Source organism: Colius striatus, chromosome 11, assembly GCF_028858725.1.
Source record: "Colius striatus isolate bColStr4 chromosome 11, bColStr4.1.hap1, whole genome shotgun sequence".
Classification (NCBI taxonomy): Eukaryota; Metazoa; Chordata; class Aves; order Coliiformes; family Coliidae; genus Colius; species Colius striatus.
In genome coordinates this window covers 17,535,475-17,552,469 of record NC_084769.1, presented here as the reverse complement: position 1 = coordinate 17,552,469, position 16,995 = coordinate 17,535,475, and the positions used below count along the sequence as shown (strand labels likewise).

At 62.8% G+C, this 16,995-nt stretch overlaps 1 protein-coding gene across 11 annotated transcripts in view; it reads left to right on the top strand.

Moving 5' to 3' along the window:
- TNS1 (tensin 1) overlaps positions 1-16,995 on the top strand; it is a 65,957-nt gene continuing 48,962 nt past the window's right edge. For 8 of the 11 annotated variants that reach the window (XM_062004718.1, XM_062004726.1, XM_062004725.1 and 5 more), the window contains exons 1-3: positions 1-55; positions 3,425-3,539; positions 4,704-4,741. In XM_062004718.1, coding sequence (XP_061860702.1) covers positions 23-55; positions 3,425-3,539; positions 4,704-4,741 — 186 coding nt within the window. In that variant the 5' untranslated portion in view covers positions 1-22. Of the gene's footprint in view, positions 56-3,424; positions 3,540-4,703; positions 4,742-11,073; positions 11,636-16,995 lie in introns of those variants that run through there. The other 3 variants (XM_062004721.1, XM_062004722.1, XM_062004724.1) reach the window with 3 other exon arrangements.

Here is a 16,995-nt window from a genome sequence, read left to right as displayed (position 1 = left end):
GGCTCGTCCGGCCGCGGGCAGCATGACCGGACTCTGCCTCTCCTGCCTGCTCTGGGTATGGCCCGCACCGGGGAGCACCGGGGGTACCGAGGGGCAGCGGGACGGCAGCGCGGTGGGGCCCGGCAGCGGGGTCTGGGAGCGGGGCAGGGATGGGTCTGGCTGCGGGAGCAGCGGCGGGGAACGCGAACGATTGCGGCGGGACGGGAGGACTGGGAGCGAAGGGGAGCGGTGGTGCTGGAGCGGGACCGGCTCTGGCGGCAAGCGGGACCGAGCGAAGACCGGGAGGGACGGCCGGACACTGAGGAGGGGCTGGGGGTACCCCGGGCTGGGATAGGGACCAGGAGGAGCCCCGGGGACCGGGGGAGAGCGGAGCGGGACACATCCCGGAGGAGCGGCAGCGATGGGCACAGGGCTGGGGGTGCACGAAGCGGGGACCGGGATGGGATGCGGGACGGGGACATTGGCCCGGGGGGAGCATGTCTATGGAGGAGGGGCGGGGTTGGGGATGGAGCGCCGGGGATGTCTGTGGAGTGTGTGTGGGGCTGGAAATGGAGAGAGTGGCGATTGATTTCCCCATCGCCGTTGCCTGGGGTCGAGGCTGTGCTACTCCACCGGAGGGGATGGAAACCGGGCAAACTGGGGGGATCCTGTTAACTGTGGGGGTTTGAGACTCTGCCCCTTGCAAGTCACCAAGACGAGCTGCGCCCCTGGGTACAGCAGGATGCAAAACACTGTGTGGCCTGAGCCCACAGAGCTGGACCCAGGTATCCCGGTGACCCCCACTTTCCCTGGCTTTGCAGCCCCAGGGGAACTAGATGTCCCAGTTCCACCCATCCTGCTGCACCTCTCTGCAGTGCTGGGCAATGAACCCGGGCCTCCCAGCTCCTGATTAATCTGGCACCTCTCCCTAGTGCCTCTTCCAGCCCAGGACACCTGGGTCCCCTTCCAGGCTCCTTGGGTTTGTATATTGTGAGTACCATGGCCAAGGATGCCTTTGCATCTTCCACCCCCCTTGCACTGTGTGGGGCCTGGTCCCTGAAGTTGAGCACCCATAAGTGGGTAGCCAGGTGGCATCCCCAAGAGCCCCCCACAACCTTCCCAGCAGTCCTCAGCCCTGGGGGCAGGGAGACAAACTGGGATCCTGCCAGTATGGAGCTGGGACAGGATTGGTGCATTGGATGGGCTGGTTCCCTGGCTGGCTGGGTGGCACTGGGTGGGTAGGATGCTCTCCCCCAACATAGAGCTGGGACTATAAAACCAGGTGCTAGGTTGGCAGCCTCCTCAGCATAGGGATGATGTTGGCAAAGGGACAAGCAGAGGGGGCTCCAAGGGGTGGGAACAAGGGGGAGAGCTCTTTCCCTAGCGAGGATAATTGCCGTTAATGAAGCAGGCCCATGCTAGTGTGTGGGGCCAGGCCAGGGTGGGGGGTATGTGTGTGTGGGAGATGCGTTGGCGTCCCTGGGAGTGGGGGACAAGGCCTCTTCCTGGGAGAACCCCACACCAAAGATGTTGCTTTGCATATGCAAACGAGCTCATGACTTTGTTAGGCCTCGCTGTCACTCAGCAACTGCAGCATGGGAGCCCCTGTCCTGGGGCAGCTTTTCCCACGGCTGCCCAAAGGGTGATGCCGTGCCCCTGCACACGCATGTGCATGTATGTGTGTGTGTGTGTGTGCACCCACCTCCATGCTCCCCAGTCCCTCGCAGGGTGGCACAAGTGCTGAGGGCTGCCGAGGCACTGGCAAGGGGCCCTGCAGGAGCAGGTGCCCAGTGAAGAGGTGCTTGCACACCTGTGTACAAGCCTGTGCACACAATTGCATGTAGGACCTACATGTGGGGACACAGAGATGTGCCACAGTTGGTGGCGATGAGCACACCTGCATGTGCTGGCACACCCTTCATGCAGCACTCTGGCACACGCAGCACCCTCACAGCCCTGGGGCTACTGACACACCTACAGACATTGCTGTGTACACGGGTGGCCCTTTGGCCTGTCTGTGCATGCACTGGGGAAACTGAGGCAGGGAGGTATTGAGTGGGGGACCCCAGCACCCTCACACTTTGGAATCATCCCCCTTGGCTCCAGTGCAGTGTTGAGGCTGGAGGAGAGCAGAGTGCCCTGCTGAGGGAGGCCGATGGGCCTCTGCTTAATCTCATTAGTCTTGGCATGAAAAGAGGGATTTATGGGGGCTCACATCTTCATCTGGCAGTGGGTGGGTGGACAGGGCTGGTGTGCTGCCAGGGGGTGCCCTCCTCCCAAACAGTGGGGGGGTTCAGGAAGGGCCTTGTCTGCCTGCAGCAGTGCCAGCGCCTCCCCCCCCCCCTCCCCCCCCGGCCCCCTTTGTGAATGCAAACACACACACACACACACACACACACGAGTCCATCCCACAGATAGACTCATGGCTGTGGGCATGACTGCTTCTGCTCAGGGGGCAGCCCCTCCGTGAGACACTCCAGTTTGCACCCTGAAACATGGCATGGCACTGAGACACCCCCTGCATGGGCATGCTTCTGCAGCCCCTGCACATGCCTTGGTGTGCACAGGCATGTTTGCACGCCTGACTGTATATTCACCCACGTGCATGCAAACACATCTGTGCATTCCCATGTGCTCGTGTGCACATACATTTGCAGATGTGCTCACAGAAGCACACATGTACAGGCACATGTCCAGGGGGACACATGCAAATGCACCAGTGTGCAGAGAGATGCAAGGGCACACCTCTATGTGTGAATGTACTCATACATCTGTGCACACACACACGTCTGTAAACACATATCTGTGCACACACATCTGTATGCACACACGTCTGTAGACACACACACACACACATCTGTACACACTATCTGTGCGCATACACACACAGTCTGTACACACATATTAGTACACACAAGTCTGTACACACATTTCTGTGCACACACCCCTCTGTGCACATACACATCTGTGCACACACGCCTCTGTGCACATACGCACACCTTGGTGCACACACACACACGACACGTCAGTGCGCGCGCGCACACACACACACAGAGACACACGCACACAGACACACACACACGCGCCTGCGTGTGCACACACACACATGCACCGCCAGGGGGCAGCAGAGACTATTTAAAGGGGCCGCCGCAGTTTTTGGGGGTGTGCACTGCCCTCTGCCCACCCGGGCACGAGCCCAGGGTCGTCCACCCAACGCAGTGCCCACAGCCCCCATGGCACCACAGTCCCGCGGCTCCAGCCGTGCTGCAGAGGGCACGGCCCTGGGTGATGGGGTGTGGGGAGAGGGATGATGTTTCTTCACATGGGGGGCATGGATGGAAGGTGGCTTCTCTGCTCAGAGGGAAACTGAGGCAAGGCAGGGCCGAGTGCTCGGGTCTCCATGCCACCTCATTCCTGCTGATGAAGCCTGGTGTCCCTTCTCCAGCCCCAGGACCTTGAGGCCCCCGCAGCACACGCCTTCAAGATGACAAGCTTCAAGAAGGTGAAGGCGTGTGGGATCTGCCGTCAGGCCATCACACGCCAGGGCAGCACCTGCCGAGGTGAGCTGGGGCACATGTGTGTGACAGGGGGTGTGTGGGGGGCAGGGCATCGGGGAATGTGCGTGTGAGCATGAATTTACAGCTGCATGCATGAGGATGTGAAAGAGGGGATTCCCGTGTGTCCTTCCATGTATGTGTGTGCTTGTGTGAAGGGGGGCCTGTGGGTGTGCAAGGGTGCATGTGGTGCCTTTGTGGGTGGGAAGGTGGCTGGGAGGTGGAGGGTGGCCCATGCAGGCACTTGCATCCGTGTGTGTGGCTGCACAGCTGCTGCATGCACATGCAGCGAGTGTGCAACTGTTGCTGCACCAGTGTGCATGGGCACATGGGTCTGTGTGCCCGTACGCTGCCCGCAGTGCCTGGTGCCATGCCGGCTGTGCTGCGGCCCATGGCACGTGCATGTGTTGCTGGGCCTCGTGCAAGGGGTGGCTGGCGGAAACACCGCTGGCCATGGGAACAATGCGGCTTCCTGCACTACAGGAAACAGCCCCAAGGGGGGACAGGGCCTGGGATGGGGTGAGGCAGGGGGAATGGCCATAGCCACGCTGTGTGGGGACCCTTGTGTCCCCTGGGATGGGACATGTGGCTTTTTGCGGGGCTGCCTGGGCAGTGTGGTGGTGCCTTGTCCCGGTGCATGTCCCTAGCAGTGGTAAACGCACACCCAGGCCGACTGTATGTGCATGCCATCCTCTGCAGGGCTGCGGGTGTGAGCGTGCAACAGCAGCAAACGGGCATGTGGGGGCACGGACGTTGGCAGCACCCCTGCCACACACTCGTGCACGTGCGAGGCCTCATGAGACGTGCCCGTGCACGGCCTCCCATCATGCTGCTAAAGCCCTGCGCACAGAGGTTTGCCCGCACGCGCCCTCCCAGGTACATTGGCACTTGGAGGGAGTGATGGCTCATTCAGGCGGATGTGTGCCCAGGTGCTGTATGTGTGTGCACATGGTGCCATGTCGTGCTGGTGCCACCCAGAGCGTGCACGCGCGTGTGCAAGGTGTGGGTATTCATGCATGTGTGTGCACATCCTGGCAGCCTGTGCCCGGTGCCAGGGTACTCCTGGGATGCCCTCCCTGTCCTGCCCCACACATGCGGTGCCTGTGCGCTGACCCCCAGCAGTGCCCACTCCCCTGCCCCCACTAACCCTCTCCCCTCTCCCTCCCACAGGCTGCAAGCTCTCCTGTCACACCAAGTGCCAAGCCAAGGTAAGGCTGGTGCCCTGAGGTGCATCTGTCCCCTCCCCAGGGGGGCACTGGGGACTTGGAGTGGGGGAATGCCATGGTTGTCTCAGCTGACACCACCATATGGGCACTCAGATGGGCTGGTGGCTGTGGTCTGGTGGTGGTGGCACTGGTGTCACCAAGAGGTGAGGCTGGCAGTGTCATGCTGCTGCCTGACCCCTGACGCCACATGCCCACGGGGGTCTAGGGGCGGGTTTTGGAGTGCAACCCTGCTCAGAGGGGGCCGGCAGCGATCTGTGCCCCAGTTCCGGGAGCCAGGTGCCCTTTGCCAGGGCATGTGCCCGTGGGTGCCATGCGCTGCGGCTGAGCGCTGCCGGCAGCACACACGCAGCCTGAGCACCTCTGCCCATTGCCAGCGCCGCTGGCAGCGGGTCTGGCTGGCAGGAGGGAGCCGAGCTGAGGATGCTCATGGGTGACGACCGGCTGTCTGGCTGCTGTGCTGGCATCGGGGGACCCTCTGGCAACCCAGGTTCTCCAGGGAGTTGGAGGTGGGCACAGTGCCCATCGCGGCACTGTGGGGCAGGAGAGGCTGTGCGCTGCAGAATCCCCAGGGAGGGCATGTGTGCCAGCACCTCTGGGGCTGGCATCTTGGGCGGGAAGAGCCTGGCGTGCCCTGAGCAGGCAGTGTAGGCTGGGACATGCCCATGCCCATGCCCGGCTGGGCAGGGAGGGAGAGGAAGGGCCTGGGGGGAGGCGGGGGGGGTGTCTGTGTTGGGGACTGGGCAAGCGTTGAGCTTTGCAGGGTGCCACAGCGTGGGTGGTGGCGCGAGGCAGGCGCTGGGAGCAAGCCTGGCACTCAGCCTCGGCACTGAGCCCTGACCAGGGTGTCAGGGGAGGCTGTGGGGGCACCTTGGGGATGTGCCTGGCTCTCTGGGCCCTGAGCAGGAAGGGAGGAGGAAGCTAAGAGGCTCATCAGGGCCGTGCCACCCTGGGGACCCTGGGCCATCCTGGGGACTCTCTGCCAGTCTCTGGACCTTGCACCAGAGATGCCCGGAGCCTGAGGCCAGAGGAGGTGCCTCTGGATGCCAGGGTGCTGCAGGCAGGGATGAGGGGGCCGTGGGGTGAGGGGATGCCCGCAGTACGGCAGGCAGTGGTGGGGAGCATCTGCCAGCAGTTTCCAGGCAGGAGGGAGTGTCGGGAAGCGGTTGTGCCTGGGTGTGCATCCCGCTGAGGATTCTCTGCTGTCCAATTCTGGCTTGTGCAGCGAGAAGCGGGGGTGGGTCCCGGCAGAATCGCAGCATCTGGGCAGCCCCGTGCGCAGGGGCAGCCCGCGGCTCCCTCCCGCCCGCCGGCTGCGTTTCATTAGCCTCCGTCACCCTTCCCACGCTCGCTGGAAGCTGGAGCCCCCTTGGCGGGGCTGGTTAGCGAGGGATGTGCTGCTAGGGGGGTGCGTGCATGGGGCCGGGGCCAGGGGCCTTCTGCTGAGCTCCTTTGGGCCAGCGCCCAGGGAGGGGCTCCTCCGGCCGGGCAAGCGGCCAGCTGACTCACATGCCGCCTTGTTATTGTAAGGTCTCCGGGGAAGACGCGTGTGGGGAGGGGGCTTGGCACGGAGCAAAAATGGCCTCTTGTCTACCTGAAGCCCCTCACGTTTTAACCCCTGCACCCCCAGGATCCTTTGGAGAGGGAAGATGGGCTCACCCCTAAAGCGCTGACAGCTGCACCTCTCCCCCAGTGCTTCCTCCTCCTGCCCTGGAATGCCGCTGAGGTCCCCGTGTTCCCCTCTCTGATAGCTCCTGGCTCTGGAGCCTGTCCCACTATGCTATTGGCAGCATCTTCCCCGTGGTCCCCATATTTACCCCCTTGGGACCTGCCCTGACCCCTGTCACAGCTGACCTTCCTGACCAGCCCAGCTGTGGGGAAGACCCTGGTTACAAAGCCAAAATAGATGGGGAAGGTGGGAGATGGGGAGAAGGGAGAGATAGGGAAGTGGGTTGGGGGGGCTGGTGGGGTGTGAATGGTTGTACTGGGGGTGATGAGTGTGGGGTCCCAGGGAAGTATATCATGGATGTGCTAGAGATATGGGAGGGAAGTGGGGCAATGGGATGTATGTGAGGTCACCAGCGAGGTTTTGGGGTGCTGGTGAGTGCCACATCCCTGAGTGGGCAGAGCTGTGCCAGAGCAGGTGGGGCCTGCACCCCAACAGTGACGTGTACCCCTCAAGGTCTCCCTTGCTCAAGAATCAGTTGAGGGCACAGCAGCAGGACCTGTGCCCTGCAGTGGCAGCACTGCTGGCGGGGTGCCCCAGTGCCCGTGGGTGGCTCTGGGGAAGCTGGGCAGCAGCACACACATCAGCTGGGAAGCACGATGCTGCTCCCATGCCCATGTAAGGGCCTTCTCATGCCTGGCCCCTCCGCTCTGGGATTTTTCCTCGCTTAGCAAACCTCCCTCCCTCCAAGGGGGATGGACAGATGGACACTGGTGTTCATCTGCCTCTCCTAGCCTGCCCCCTCCCTCCTTCCCTGCATCAAAACTGCCTGCCCAAAGCAGTGATGGTGTAACTTCCTCTGAAAAGTGGAGAAACTGAGTCACAGACCCATGCCCGGGGGCACACGGGGGTGAGGGACACAGCATGGGGTGCGGTGCTTTCTGTGGTAGTGGTCAGGCACGGCTGAGCCCACGTGGTGGCATGTGCTGGTCATGGCACAGCCAGGATCTGCTGGTGACCCTGTGCTCCCCCTGCTCAGCATGGAGGGATGAGCCTGAGGATGCTGTGGGCAGTGGGGCCATGCAGGCATGTTCCCAACCATGGAGCAAGGGAGCTACTGGAGAATTCCCTCTCCCCTGGGATGCGCTCGCTCTGACTGGGGATGGATTTTGTCATGATGCTGCTTGGAGAGGCTGAGAAAACATGGGGGATGGTGCTTCTTCCCATAGCAGGAGCGGGGTTTGGCTGGGGGATGCAAGAGCTGCGGCGTCTGACTGCCGAATCAGACTGGTGATGGCCGGTAGGTGCTGCTGGGAAGTGATGGCTGTGCCAGCCCCAGGCCCTGGCAGGGCTCCAGCCTGCCACACCAGGGCCCATAGGTCTTGGGGGAATGCCAAGAGGGGAAACTGAGGCACAACAGATGGTGTGGGTTTGAGGAGTCTGAGGGCTGCCTCGCCTGCCCCCACAGAGCTGACAGCGGGCGCTGGAGCTGTGCTGGTGGGCATGTGTGGGTCTGTGTGTGTGGACGTGTGTGTGTGAGTGCCTGAACACGAGCACGTTTGCAGGCTCACACGTCACACATGCTGGCAGATGCACTGGGGGAACACACGAGTGTGCAAGAACAGCCATCGCCATGCGCAATGTGCTGGTGCAGGGGCGGGCGGTCCCACGCACGCGTGTGCTCCCAGCTCGGTGCTGTCCATCCCCACTGGCCTCCTGCCAGGCCTGGCTTGTTTTTCGAGTGCCCCCTGCGATGGGACTCTCAAGGGGGGGTGGAAGTTTGTCCATCATTAAACTGGGGGCTGGAGCGGGGCCAGGGCCGGGCAGCCAGGCGCGTCCTGGCCAGAGCAATTGCTCCCAGTGCCCGCGGGACGCAACGGGGCCCGTGACAGGCTGTGTGGTGGTGGCCAAGGGGACATCCGTCTCCTGCCTTCAGCTGGTGCTGGGGACGCACCCCTCCCTGGCTTGTAAAGCCACAGCCAAGAGGGGAAACTGAGGCAGGAAGCAGCTGGACCCTTCTGGACAGGCTTGACTCATGGTGATGGGCACCCTGCAGCTGTGCCATGGCCAGAGGCATGGCCCAGCGATGCCTCGTGGGCTCCCCGTGGCTGTGCCGGGACTAGGGGCTGCGGGGAGTGGGGACATTCATGTCCCATCCCCACTCCCTGCCCAAGCCACTCTGCCCTGCTGCCTCCTCTCTGTGCAGTGGAGGGGATGACGTGCCAGTGACACAGGGACCTGCCTGTCCCTGTCCCGGGTGCCCTGTTAGATGCCAGCCCCACCAGTGCTTCTGGACAGCTAGTTAGCAACACCCCTGGTCTCCACAACAGAGGGTGTAGTGAGGTGGGGTGGATGATGACAGGAATGCTGCAGGAATGTGTCCTTGGCCCTGGCACAGGCCCAGCAGAGTGGTGGGATGAAGGGCTGAGGGGTCAGCCCTGCCCTGATGCCATGCCAGGTCATGTTTGTGCAGTGAGTCCTGGAGGGGGGTCTGTTGTTTTGAGCTTTTTTCTTCCCTCCTTTTTCCCCTTCTTTTATGTCACTGCCCAAATATTCGGCCTCTCTCAGCTCCAGGGGGGTTGGGGGGGGGGTCAGCTCAGCCACTCAGAGGAGCTCGGACCCTTCTCTGCAGCCTCTGGGTGCTGCTGTGCACAGGGAGGGCTGGCAGCGGAACAACAGTGCTGAGACCTGCCACGCTTACTGCACTGGTGGGTGCTGGCTGAGGCTTGGCCTGGAAGGTGCTGACTCAGGCAGTGGGGATCACCAGCATCTCTCCCTGGGGACTCGCAGGACTGGATCCAGCCTCTCAGGGCCCTGCAGTGGAGAAGAGGGGACCTAGGCTGGATAGGGGCTTGTGAAGGGTCTCTGCTGATTTTGTTCCTTCCCAGGCCACTTCACATTGCCCATGGTCTCCCCTGCTGTGACTTGCTTCAGGAAGGGACCCCCAGCACCCTCTAAGGGGTGACACTGACCCCAAACAAGCTGAAAGGTCTGGCTCAAGAGGGGCTTTACTGACCCTGCACTCGGGTTTCATGTGTGCTTTCATGTGTTTCCTGTGTGCTTTCACCTCTGGAGGTGACCCCTCACCCCCTGGGTACCTGTTCCCCAGGTCCCACTTTTTTCACTGACATCTGGGGTGATGATGCTCAAGGGTGCTTGGTTTTGGTTGTGGAGGAGGTGGTTCAGGTGGATGGTGGTTTCTGGAGCCACCTGGAGCCACTTGACAGACCACCAGACCCACTGTGACTGATGTGTTGACCTGATGGCTCCGGGAGATACTTTAGTGGATGGAGTGTTGTCAGGGTTGTTGTCAGGATATCTCTGGCTGTGTCCTGTGAAGTGGACACGTCATGTCCCAGGGGACAGCTCCCCTCACCTCCCCCGGGACGAGGACATGCTGTCAGTGCCCTTTGCTCACCCAGTCAGTTCCTTCCCACTCAGCCCTCAGACGCTGATTCTTTCCCATCTGACACTGGCCTTTTTGTTGCTAGTGTTTCCCAGGGTCCAGGAGCCATCCCAGAGCCAAATGTTGGGGCTCTGGTGCTTCATCCTTGGCAGCAGAAAGGGTCCATTAGTAATTCTTAGTGCTCCTGTCCCACGGCACTGTCTGCCTGCTGGGGAAACTGAGGCACGGAGGGGCTGGATAGGATCTGCTGGAGTGGGATGGTACTCAGGGGTAGTGCATCTTATGGGACTCTTGGAGGAGAGCAGAGAGGAGAGCCCCTCGCCATCAACCTCTCCCTGGTGACTTCTGAGGGGGTGGCGAGGCAGGAGGTGTCCCTGGGGTCGAGTCCTGCACCAGTGGGAGCCAGCCCCAGCCTTTTGGCAGAGCCCTCTGTGTGAGGACGGAAATGCAAACAGGAATGGGGAGGCGTTGGGCGAGAAAATGTCAACAGGCCTGGGCTGGGTGCCTGGCTTGCCACCTCCCCGGCTGTCTCGCTGCTCTGTGGGCCACTGCCGGGCTGGGTTCCCCCTGCCCCTGCTCCCACACTGCTGAGGGCTTCCCCCTCTGCTCCTGGGCCTCCTAACCCTGAGCACTTGCACAGGAGGGCCAGGGCTGGGCTGCTGCAGAGAGCAGGGCTGCATCCATCGCCACACAGAGCCAATGAGGAGGAGGAGGAAGGGAGATGAGAGGAAGGCAAAGGGGATGCTGGGCACGCCCCAGGTTTGGGACAGGCGAGCAGGGACTGGTGTGGCTCCACGAGCTGAGTGACAGCCGAGGCTTTTTTAGCATTTTGGCTTTGATTTTTAATTTGAGGGTGGGTTGGTAAATCTTCACCTTCCCCCCAACACTGAGGGTCTGGGGCACCCAAGGATCATTAATTGGGCACCTTGTCGTGTGTACGTGGGGTGGTATGGGGCAAGATTTGCCCGGGGCTGGCAGGCGGTTAAAGGCCCCAAGAAAGGCCCCACAGCCCCGTCCCTGCCACCCCCCTGCCAAGGGCACAGGGACGCGGGTGGCGTCACGCGGGGCGATAAGGCCCCGACCCCGCTGTGCCCTGCTGCCCCTCTGCACGGGGTGCCAGGCACTCTGCGGGGGGAGGTGCTGGGGGGTGGCAGGGTGGGGGGTTTTTTTTTGGGGGGGAGGGGGTATCTGTCAACTTGCCGGCACCCCTCACCCAGAGCCAGCTGCCTGAGTCAGGTTCCCGGTTGCCTTTAAGGGCGTTTTTGGGGGAGGCGAGGGGAGCGGAGCGGGGCTGGACTTGGAGCGCACCGTGCAGCTAGGGAGAGGGAAGAGAAGAAAGAGGGAGAAGGAGTGAGAGAGGGAGGGGAGCTGTGGAGAAAGCTGCTCGGGACCCCCTTCCTCCTCAGGGACGGGGCCGGCGCCCCCGAGCTCCCCTGCCCCCGGCCGACCCGGGGGTGCACAGGGGAGCGGGGGGCCGGCGGGACCCCCCTGCGCCCCTCCATCGGCGGGGTCCCGCTTGCGGGGAGCGAAACCCTTCGGGCTCTCCCCCTCCTTCCCTCCCTCCCCTCCCTCCTCCCTCCCTCCTTCCTTCCTTCCTTCTCCAGGCTTGGCCCGGGGAGGGAGGGGGGCTCTGCCTGCAGTCTGCCTTCACGCCTGCCCGCCCGGGCGACGCCGGGCTCCCGCCTGCCCCCCGCCGGCTCCCCCGGCCGCCCCTCGAGCCCCCCGGGCCAGGTGAGGCTCCGCTGCCGTCTCTTTCGGATGTAGGCAGGCGAGACCCCGGATGGATTTCGGGAGCGTCATGAACCAGGTACGGGCGGGCGGCGAGGGCTTGGGGGGGTCGCCAGCTCCCTGCCCACCCCCGGGGGCCGGGAGGGGTGCTGCGGGGAGTTGGCATCGCTTCAGTAGGTTGGGGGCCACTCATGACATCCCAGCGGGTATGGGGTGGTGCGCGGTTTTCGGGGTGCTGCCCCCCTCCCCCCTGTGTTGGGGGGTCTGCAGTTGTCTGTCCCCAAACGGAGTGTCGGGGTGCAGGGCAGCGTTTTGAGGGGGCGACGCGGTGCGGTGCTCGCAGGGAGAAGGATTTTGGGGAAGGGGTGTGGGCCGTTTTGCTGGCAGCTTGGAACTGTGAGCTGCTCGGAGGGGTTCGTGCCCCCCGAGTCCCCGTGCCCACACCTGTCCGGCACGGTGACCCGGAGGGTGCCCCGCAGGGGGACGCACCAGCGCCGGGGTCGGCGTCCCCTCCGAAGTGCGTAGGGACCCGTCCCTGGGGACGGAGCGCTGCGCGGGAAAGCAGGGTCCTCCCCCGACACCCCGCTCCCGCCCCCGACATGATGCCGGGTGGGTGTCCTGTCAGCAGGGGACGCGGGGGACTCGGGAGGGGCAGCCCCTGGGCCGGGACACACTGGCAGCCCAGGGGTTAACACCCCCCCCCCTCCCCGCCCCGATCCCTCCGCGGGACCGTCAATGGTTAAACCTCGGGTTAATGAGTGGCGAGGAGCCCGGCAGCTATGACGAGTGGCCCCCCCGGCCCCCCTCCATTCCGAGACCCCCGTCCCCTCGGCGCCGCCGGGCCTGCAGAGGGTTAAATCCGTCAGGGCAAGTCCCGGCGCAGATGTTTTTGGGCTGCGCTCCTGGGAGAGGAAACGGCCGAGCGAGGCATCAGCCCTCTTGTTTTTAAGGGGAAAACACGAAAAAGCCGGGAGAGCTGCACCAATCCCCCGCTGCCAGATCCCGCTCGGCATCAGAGGCAGCCCGTGTGCAGGACCCCGGTGACCCCGCTCGGGGCGCGGGGGATGGCAGGCAGGGACTGGGGTGGTGTGCACAGAAGGGCTGACAGTAGCTGCGTCCTCCAGGTGCTCATGGAGGGTGCTGGGGTGGTATCTGCTCCATGATGAGTCTGGAGGTGCTGGAGGGCACCCATGCAGGCACCCCATGTCCCTACAATGTGGTGGCACTGGAAGGGCAGTGTGTGTCCTGCCAGGGGCCTGAAGCCATCCCTGAGGGTGACATCTCCCTGGGGAAAGAGGGTTGGGAGAAAACGAGCCCCCAGCCTGCGTCCTCCCTTGAGGAAGCCCCGCCGTTAGCGATCCCACTGGCCCCTGTTTCAGGAAGGGCAGGGCCAGTGCTGCCCCGCGGGGCTGCTGCCACCTCCCCGGGCAGGGTGCTGTGCCCTTCCCCATCCCCTGCTTTGAGATCCTGAGCTGACGGGTCCTTTGCACCCTTGCTTGTTTAGGGAGAATATGCCCTGCCCTGGGCCACCCTTCTGCTTGTTTAGCCACTGTCCTGTGCCTGGCCTTGTGCAGCCCATCCCTAGGGCATCCCATCACACTGCTGGCAGCCCCTAGTCATCACTGAAACCACCCCAGTGGGCGTTGGGGTGCAGGGAGGAGAGCAGCCCCATGGCACAGCCCCTCAGGCAGGGGTGAGCAGCTCTGTCCTCGCTTCCCCATCCTGTTCCTACACCCTCTCAACCCCGTGGATGGGGACGCCGGTTTTGGGGGTACTGCTCAGTAGTTTTGATTTCACTGCAGCATCTTCAGCACTGACCCCAGCCTCTCTCTGCTTGGGGCTTTCCCCTGTGAGGGGAGTCTCCAGTCTCATTTTTACGGGGCTCAGATCTCCGCGGGCAGCCAGGGCTTATTGTGGCATTTTGACCAGCCGTTGAGTCCCCATGGGGACTGACGAGTGCCCCCTGATGCCACAGGGCAGCCCAGAGCTTGCAGTAAGGTCTCTGTGCCTAGGAATGGGGCTTGCCTGTGGCTCCACCAGCATGGCAGAGGGGATGTGTGGGGCACAGGGGATCTGTGGGGCTGGGTCCCACACAGGGCTCTTGGTGGGGCACCAGCAGGCAACCTGCCTGCTTACAGGCCCAGGCACTGGCCAGTCCCACACGAGCACCCTTGCTCCAGACGGTCTACCGGCAGGATCTGTTTGTTGATCAGTCCCCTGTGAGAATCCACGTACTGACCAGTCCTGTGCTGGAATCTCTGCACTGACCAGTCCTGCATGAGAATCATCTCTCTGCCCAATCTGATGCCGAATCCATACACTGACCAATCCTGTGTGAGAATCTGACTAATCCTCTGCCTAAGAATCCACGTTCTGGCCAATCTCATGTGAGAATCTGTGCCCTGGCCAGTCCCAGGTGAGAATCCAGCTGCTGCCCAATCCCACGCACTGACACAGGAACTGCTCCTTGGCTGGTTTGGATCCAGGGGAGTTGATGAGGGTCCATGTGGGACTCCCCTACCCTTCCAGCAGCACAGAGTGTGTGCGGGGGGCAGTGACCTTGCACCCTCCCGTGAGGCAGGCTGAATGCCATGGGGCAGGCTGGTTGTGGAGTCCCTGTGTGCGTGGGGTCAGGGGTGTCCCCGCAGTGGGGTGGCAGTGGCTGTGGGTGGGTGCTGGCAGCAAGGCACTGTGGAGGCCATGGGGCTGATGCCAGGCAGTCGATGGCCGGTGGGGCCAGATTCAGACCCGCTGCCTGCTGTTGTTGCCTTTTTAGGCGGTAGAGCACATCCCTGCCTTGGGCCAGCCCCGTGATGAGCCAGAGCCTGCTGGCAGAATGGGGACAGCCCCTGTCCTGTGGCATGTGAAAGTGCTTCTGTTCCCCTCCTGACCCCAAAAACCCTCTTTTTCCCCCCAGACAGGCCTGGAGATGATACTTTCTCCCCCTTTCCCTAGTCAACACTTGGCAACCCTGGGATGAATTGCTCAAATGGCCCTTTAGCTGGGACCTGCCCTTATTTGGGTCGAAACCAGAGCTATTTTGGTGCTACTGCCTCCATCGCAACCCCTCAGAGCTTCCCTGTGTGTTGCTGTCCCTGTCCTGTGGTCCCTCCAGGGCTGCTGACCTGTGGGCTGTTGGGGGCTGCTGTTGCCCTCCCAGCCATGCCGTGGATTCCGGGGTGCATTGAGGTGCCGTGGTGGCCCCTGAGGCCAGTGTGGAGTGGAGCGGCTGGTGTCCCCTGTGGTATCTCAGCCGTGATCTGCAGGGTTGGGCGCACCAGGTGACCTCTGTCCTGGCCCTGCTGCCGCCTTCCTGACGGGGATGGGTGACAGAGCAACTCCTTGGGGACATACTGCAGGGGTAGATGGAGTGGCTGGGGTCTGTCCCAGCTTGGGGGACATCCCAGATATGCTGGTGGCTCTTTGCTGTGTGGTACCCTCCCTGGGTACTACCAGCATCTCTTGGGCAATGCAGGAGCAGGGCAGCCTGGTGGCCTCTGCCCTTGGCAAGGGTGCTGCCAGGCATCCTGGCACAGAGGGGACAGCATGGTGACAGTCCCTGGCTCTGCTGCAGGGTGGGCTGGGGATGCTCGACGGGAAGCCTGGGACTGGTGAGACCTCCGTGCCTCAGTGTCAGCCCAGCCTGACTCACCCCGAGCCACTGGCCAAGCTGTTCCCCAGCCCTTCGGCACAGCTGCTGGTTATCCTCACCCGAGGGGAGAAACCACAAAAGCAGCAAAGCCTCTGAGATTTAGTGGAGGTAGAGAGCAGCTGCATGGTGGTGGGGTGCTGCCCCCTCTGTGAGACCCCTGTGCTGGGGGGCTGGGGCTCTATGCAGCCCCCGTGTGCCTCACACACCAGTCTGTGCTGGGCAGGGTGGAGCTGGGGCGAGGGGGGAGCGGGTGCGGATGGAAACATGCCGTCCTCCCGCCGGGGACTTGTTGCATAAACAGGAGATTTGCCAGAGCTGTGAGAAATGTGAGGGCAGGAACAGGCAGGACGTGGTGCAGGCAGGGGGCACCTGACCCCTGTGCAAAGCAGGGGGTGGCTGGAGGAGCACTCTCTGAGCCCAGACCCTGTAGTCCATTATTGCTGGCAGGGGGGAAGGGTGCTGCGGCTGGTCCCACCAGGAAGCGAAGAGTGGGAGTGCTGGAGAGGGGGAAACCTTCCCTGACATCCCCAACTTGGTGGCCTCAACCCGTCCCCTTGTGATGCTGGAGCAGGGCTCCCACTAGTCCCGCACTGCAGCTAAGAGAGGTTTTGGCAGGGCTTGGTAGCTGTAGTAGGGCTGGAGGGGCTGGTGAGCAGGGAACAAGCTCTGGGGTGAGCTTGGGGGTTGCTGTGGCCTGTTCCTGTCCCTGAGTCTTGAGGGGAGCAGTGGGCTGCATGAGGAGGTGATGCACAGCCCAGCTGGGATGTGAGTGGCACAGAGCTCAGGCGACCTTGCTAGGGAGGAAGAGGTTCCTTGTGGGGAGACATGGGACCCTGTGAGATTCCCCGTGGGATGACATGGGAGCCTGTGAGGTTCCTTGTGGGGTGACATGGGACCTTGTGAGGTTCCCCGTGGGGTGATGTGAGCTGAGCTGGCATCGGTGCCACCCTGGTGTTATCTTGTGGGTTGTTAATCTAGCGACTGAGTCATCCTCTTTGGCAACTGTGTTTCTACCCCACAGGGTGGTCTAAGCAGAGGACCCCCTTCCTGGGGGCTGGAGTGAGTAGAGTGCTTATCTCCTCTCTTTTGGGGTCCACATCCCTTCTGGGTAGGGGATCCTGAAGAACTGTGCCTGCCTAATGCTGGCTCAGCGTGAGGGAGGTCTGGGATGCCAGGGGACGGCACGGCTCTGTCTCCATCCGTGGTGGCTGGGCTGGCATGCTGCTGTCTCAGTGCCTGGGTGTGGGAAGTGACCCCGGCATGTCAGGGTCCAGGTGAGGGCCAGGGTGGCTGGTGCTCCCGGCATTGCAAGGGTCAGCACCGGCACGGATATCGGCCGGCTCGGGAATGTTTATCGGAGCTCCTGGGGAAGGGAAAAACAAAAACCACCACCCAAAGGAAGGGATATGCGTCAGAGATGGGCCTGCATCGCCCACCCGCAGCCGGGCGGGCCACGCTGTGGGCTGTGGGCCAGCACTTGCCTGGCTACGACAGCCTGGCCAGGGGGGACCCTTGTGCTCCCCCAGCTCTCCCCGTGCCTGGTGCTGCATTGACTGAACCACAGAGTTCCTCTGTGGAGGTTTGTCCCCCCTCCGGCCCTGCTGGCGTCTCTTGGGCTAGGGCTACAGCCCATGGGGATGCTCTGGCTGGAGCAGGGCCTGAGACATCCCTGGGCACCTCCATGGCTGCAGGGGTTATTTTACTGAGGGGGGAGGAGGAAGAGGAAGGATTTAGGAGGGAGAGAAATACGAGTGGTGATTGCAGTGTGGAGAGGGCTCTGGGGTGTC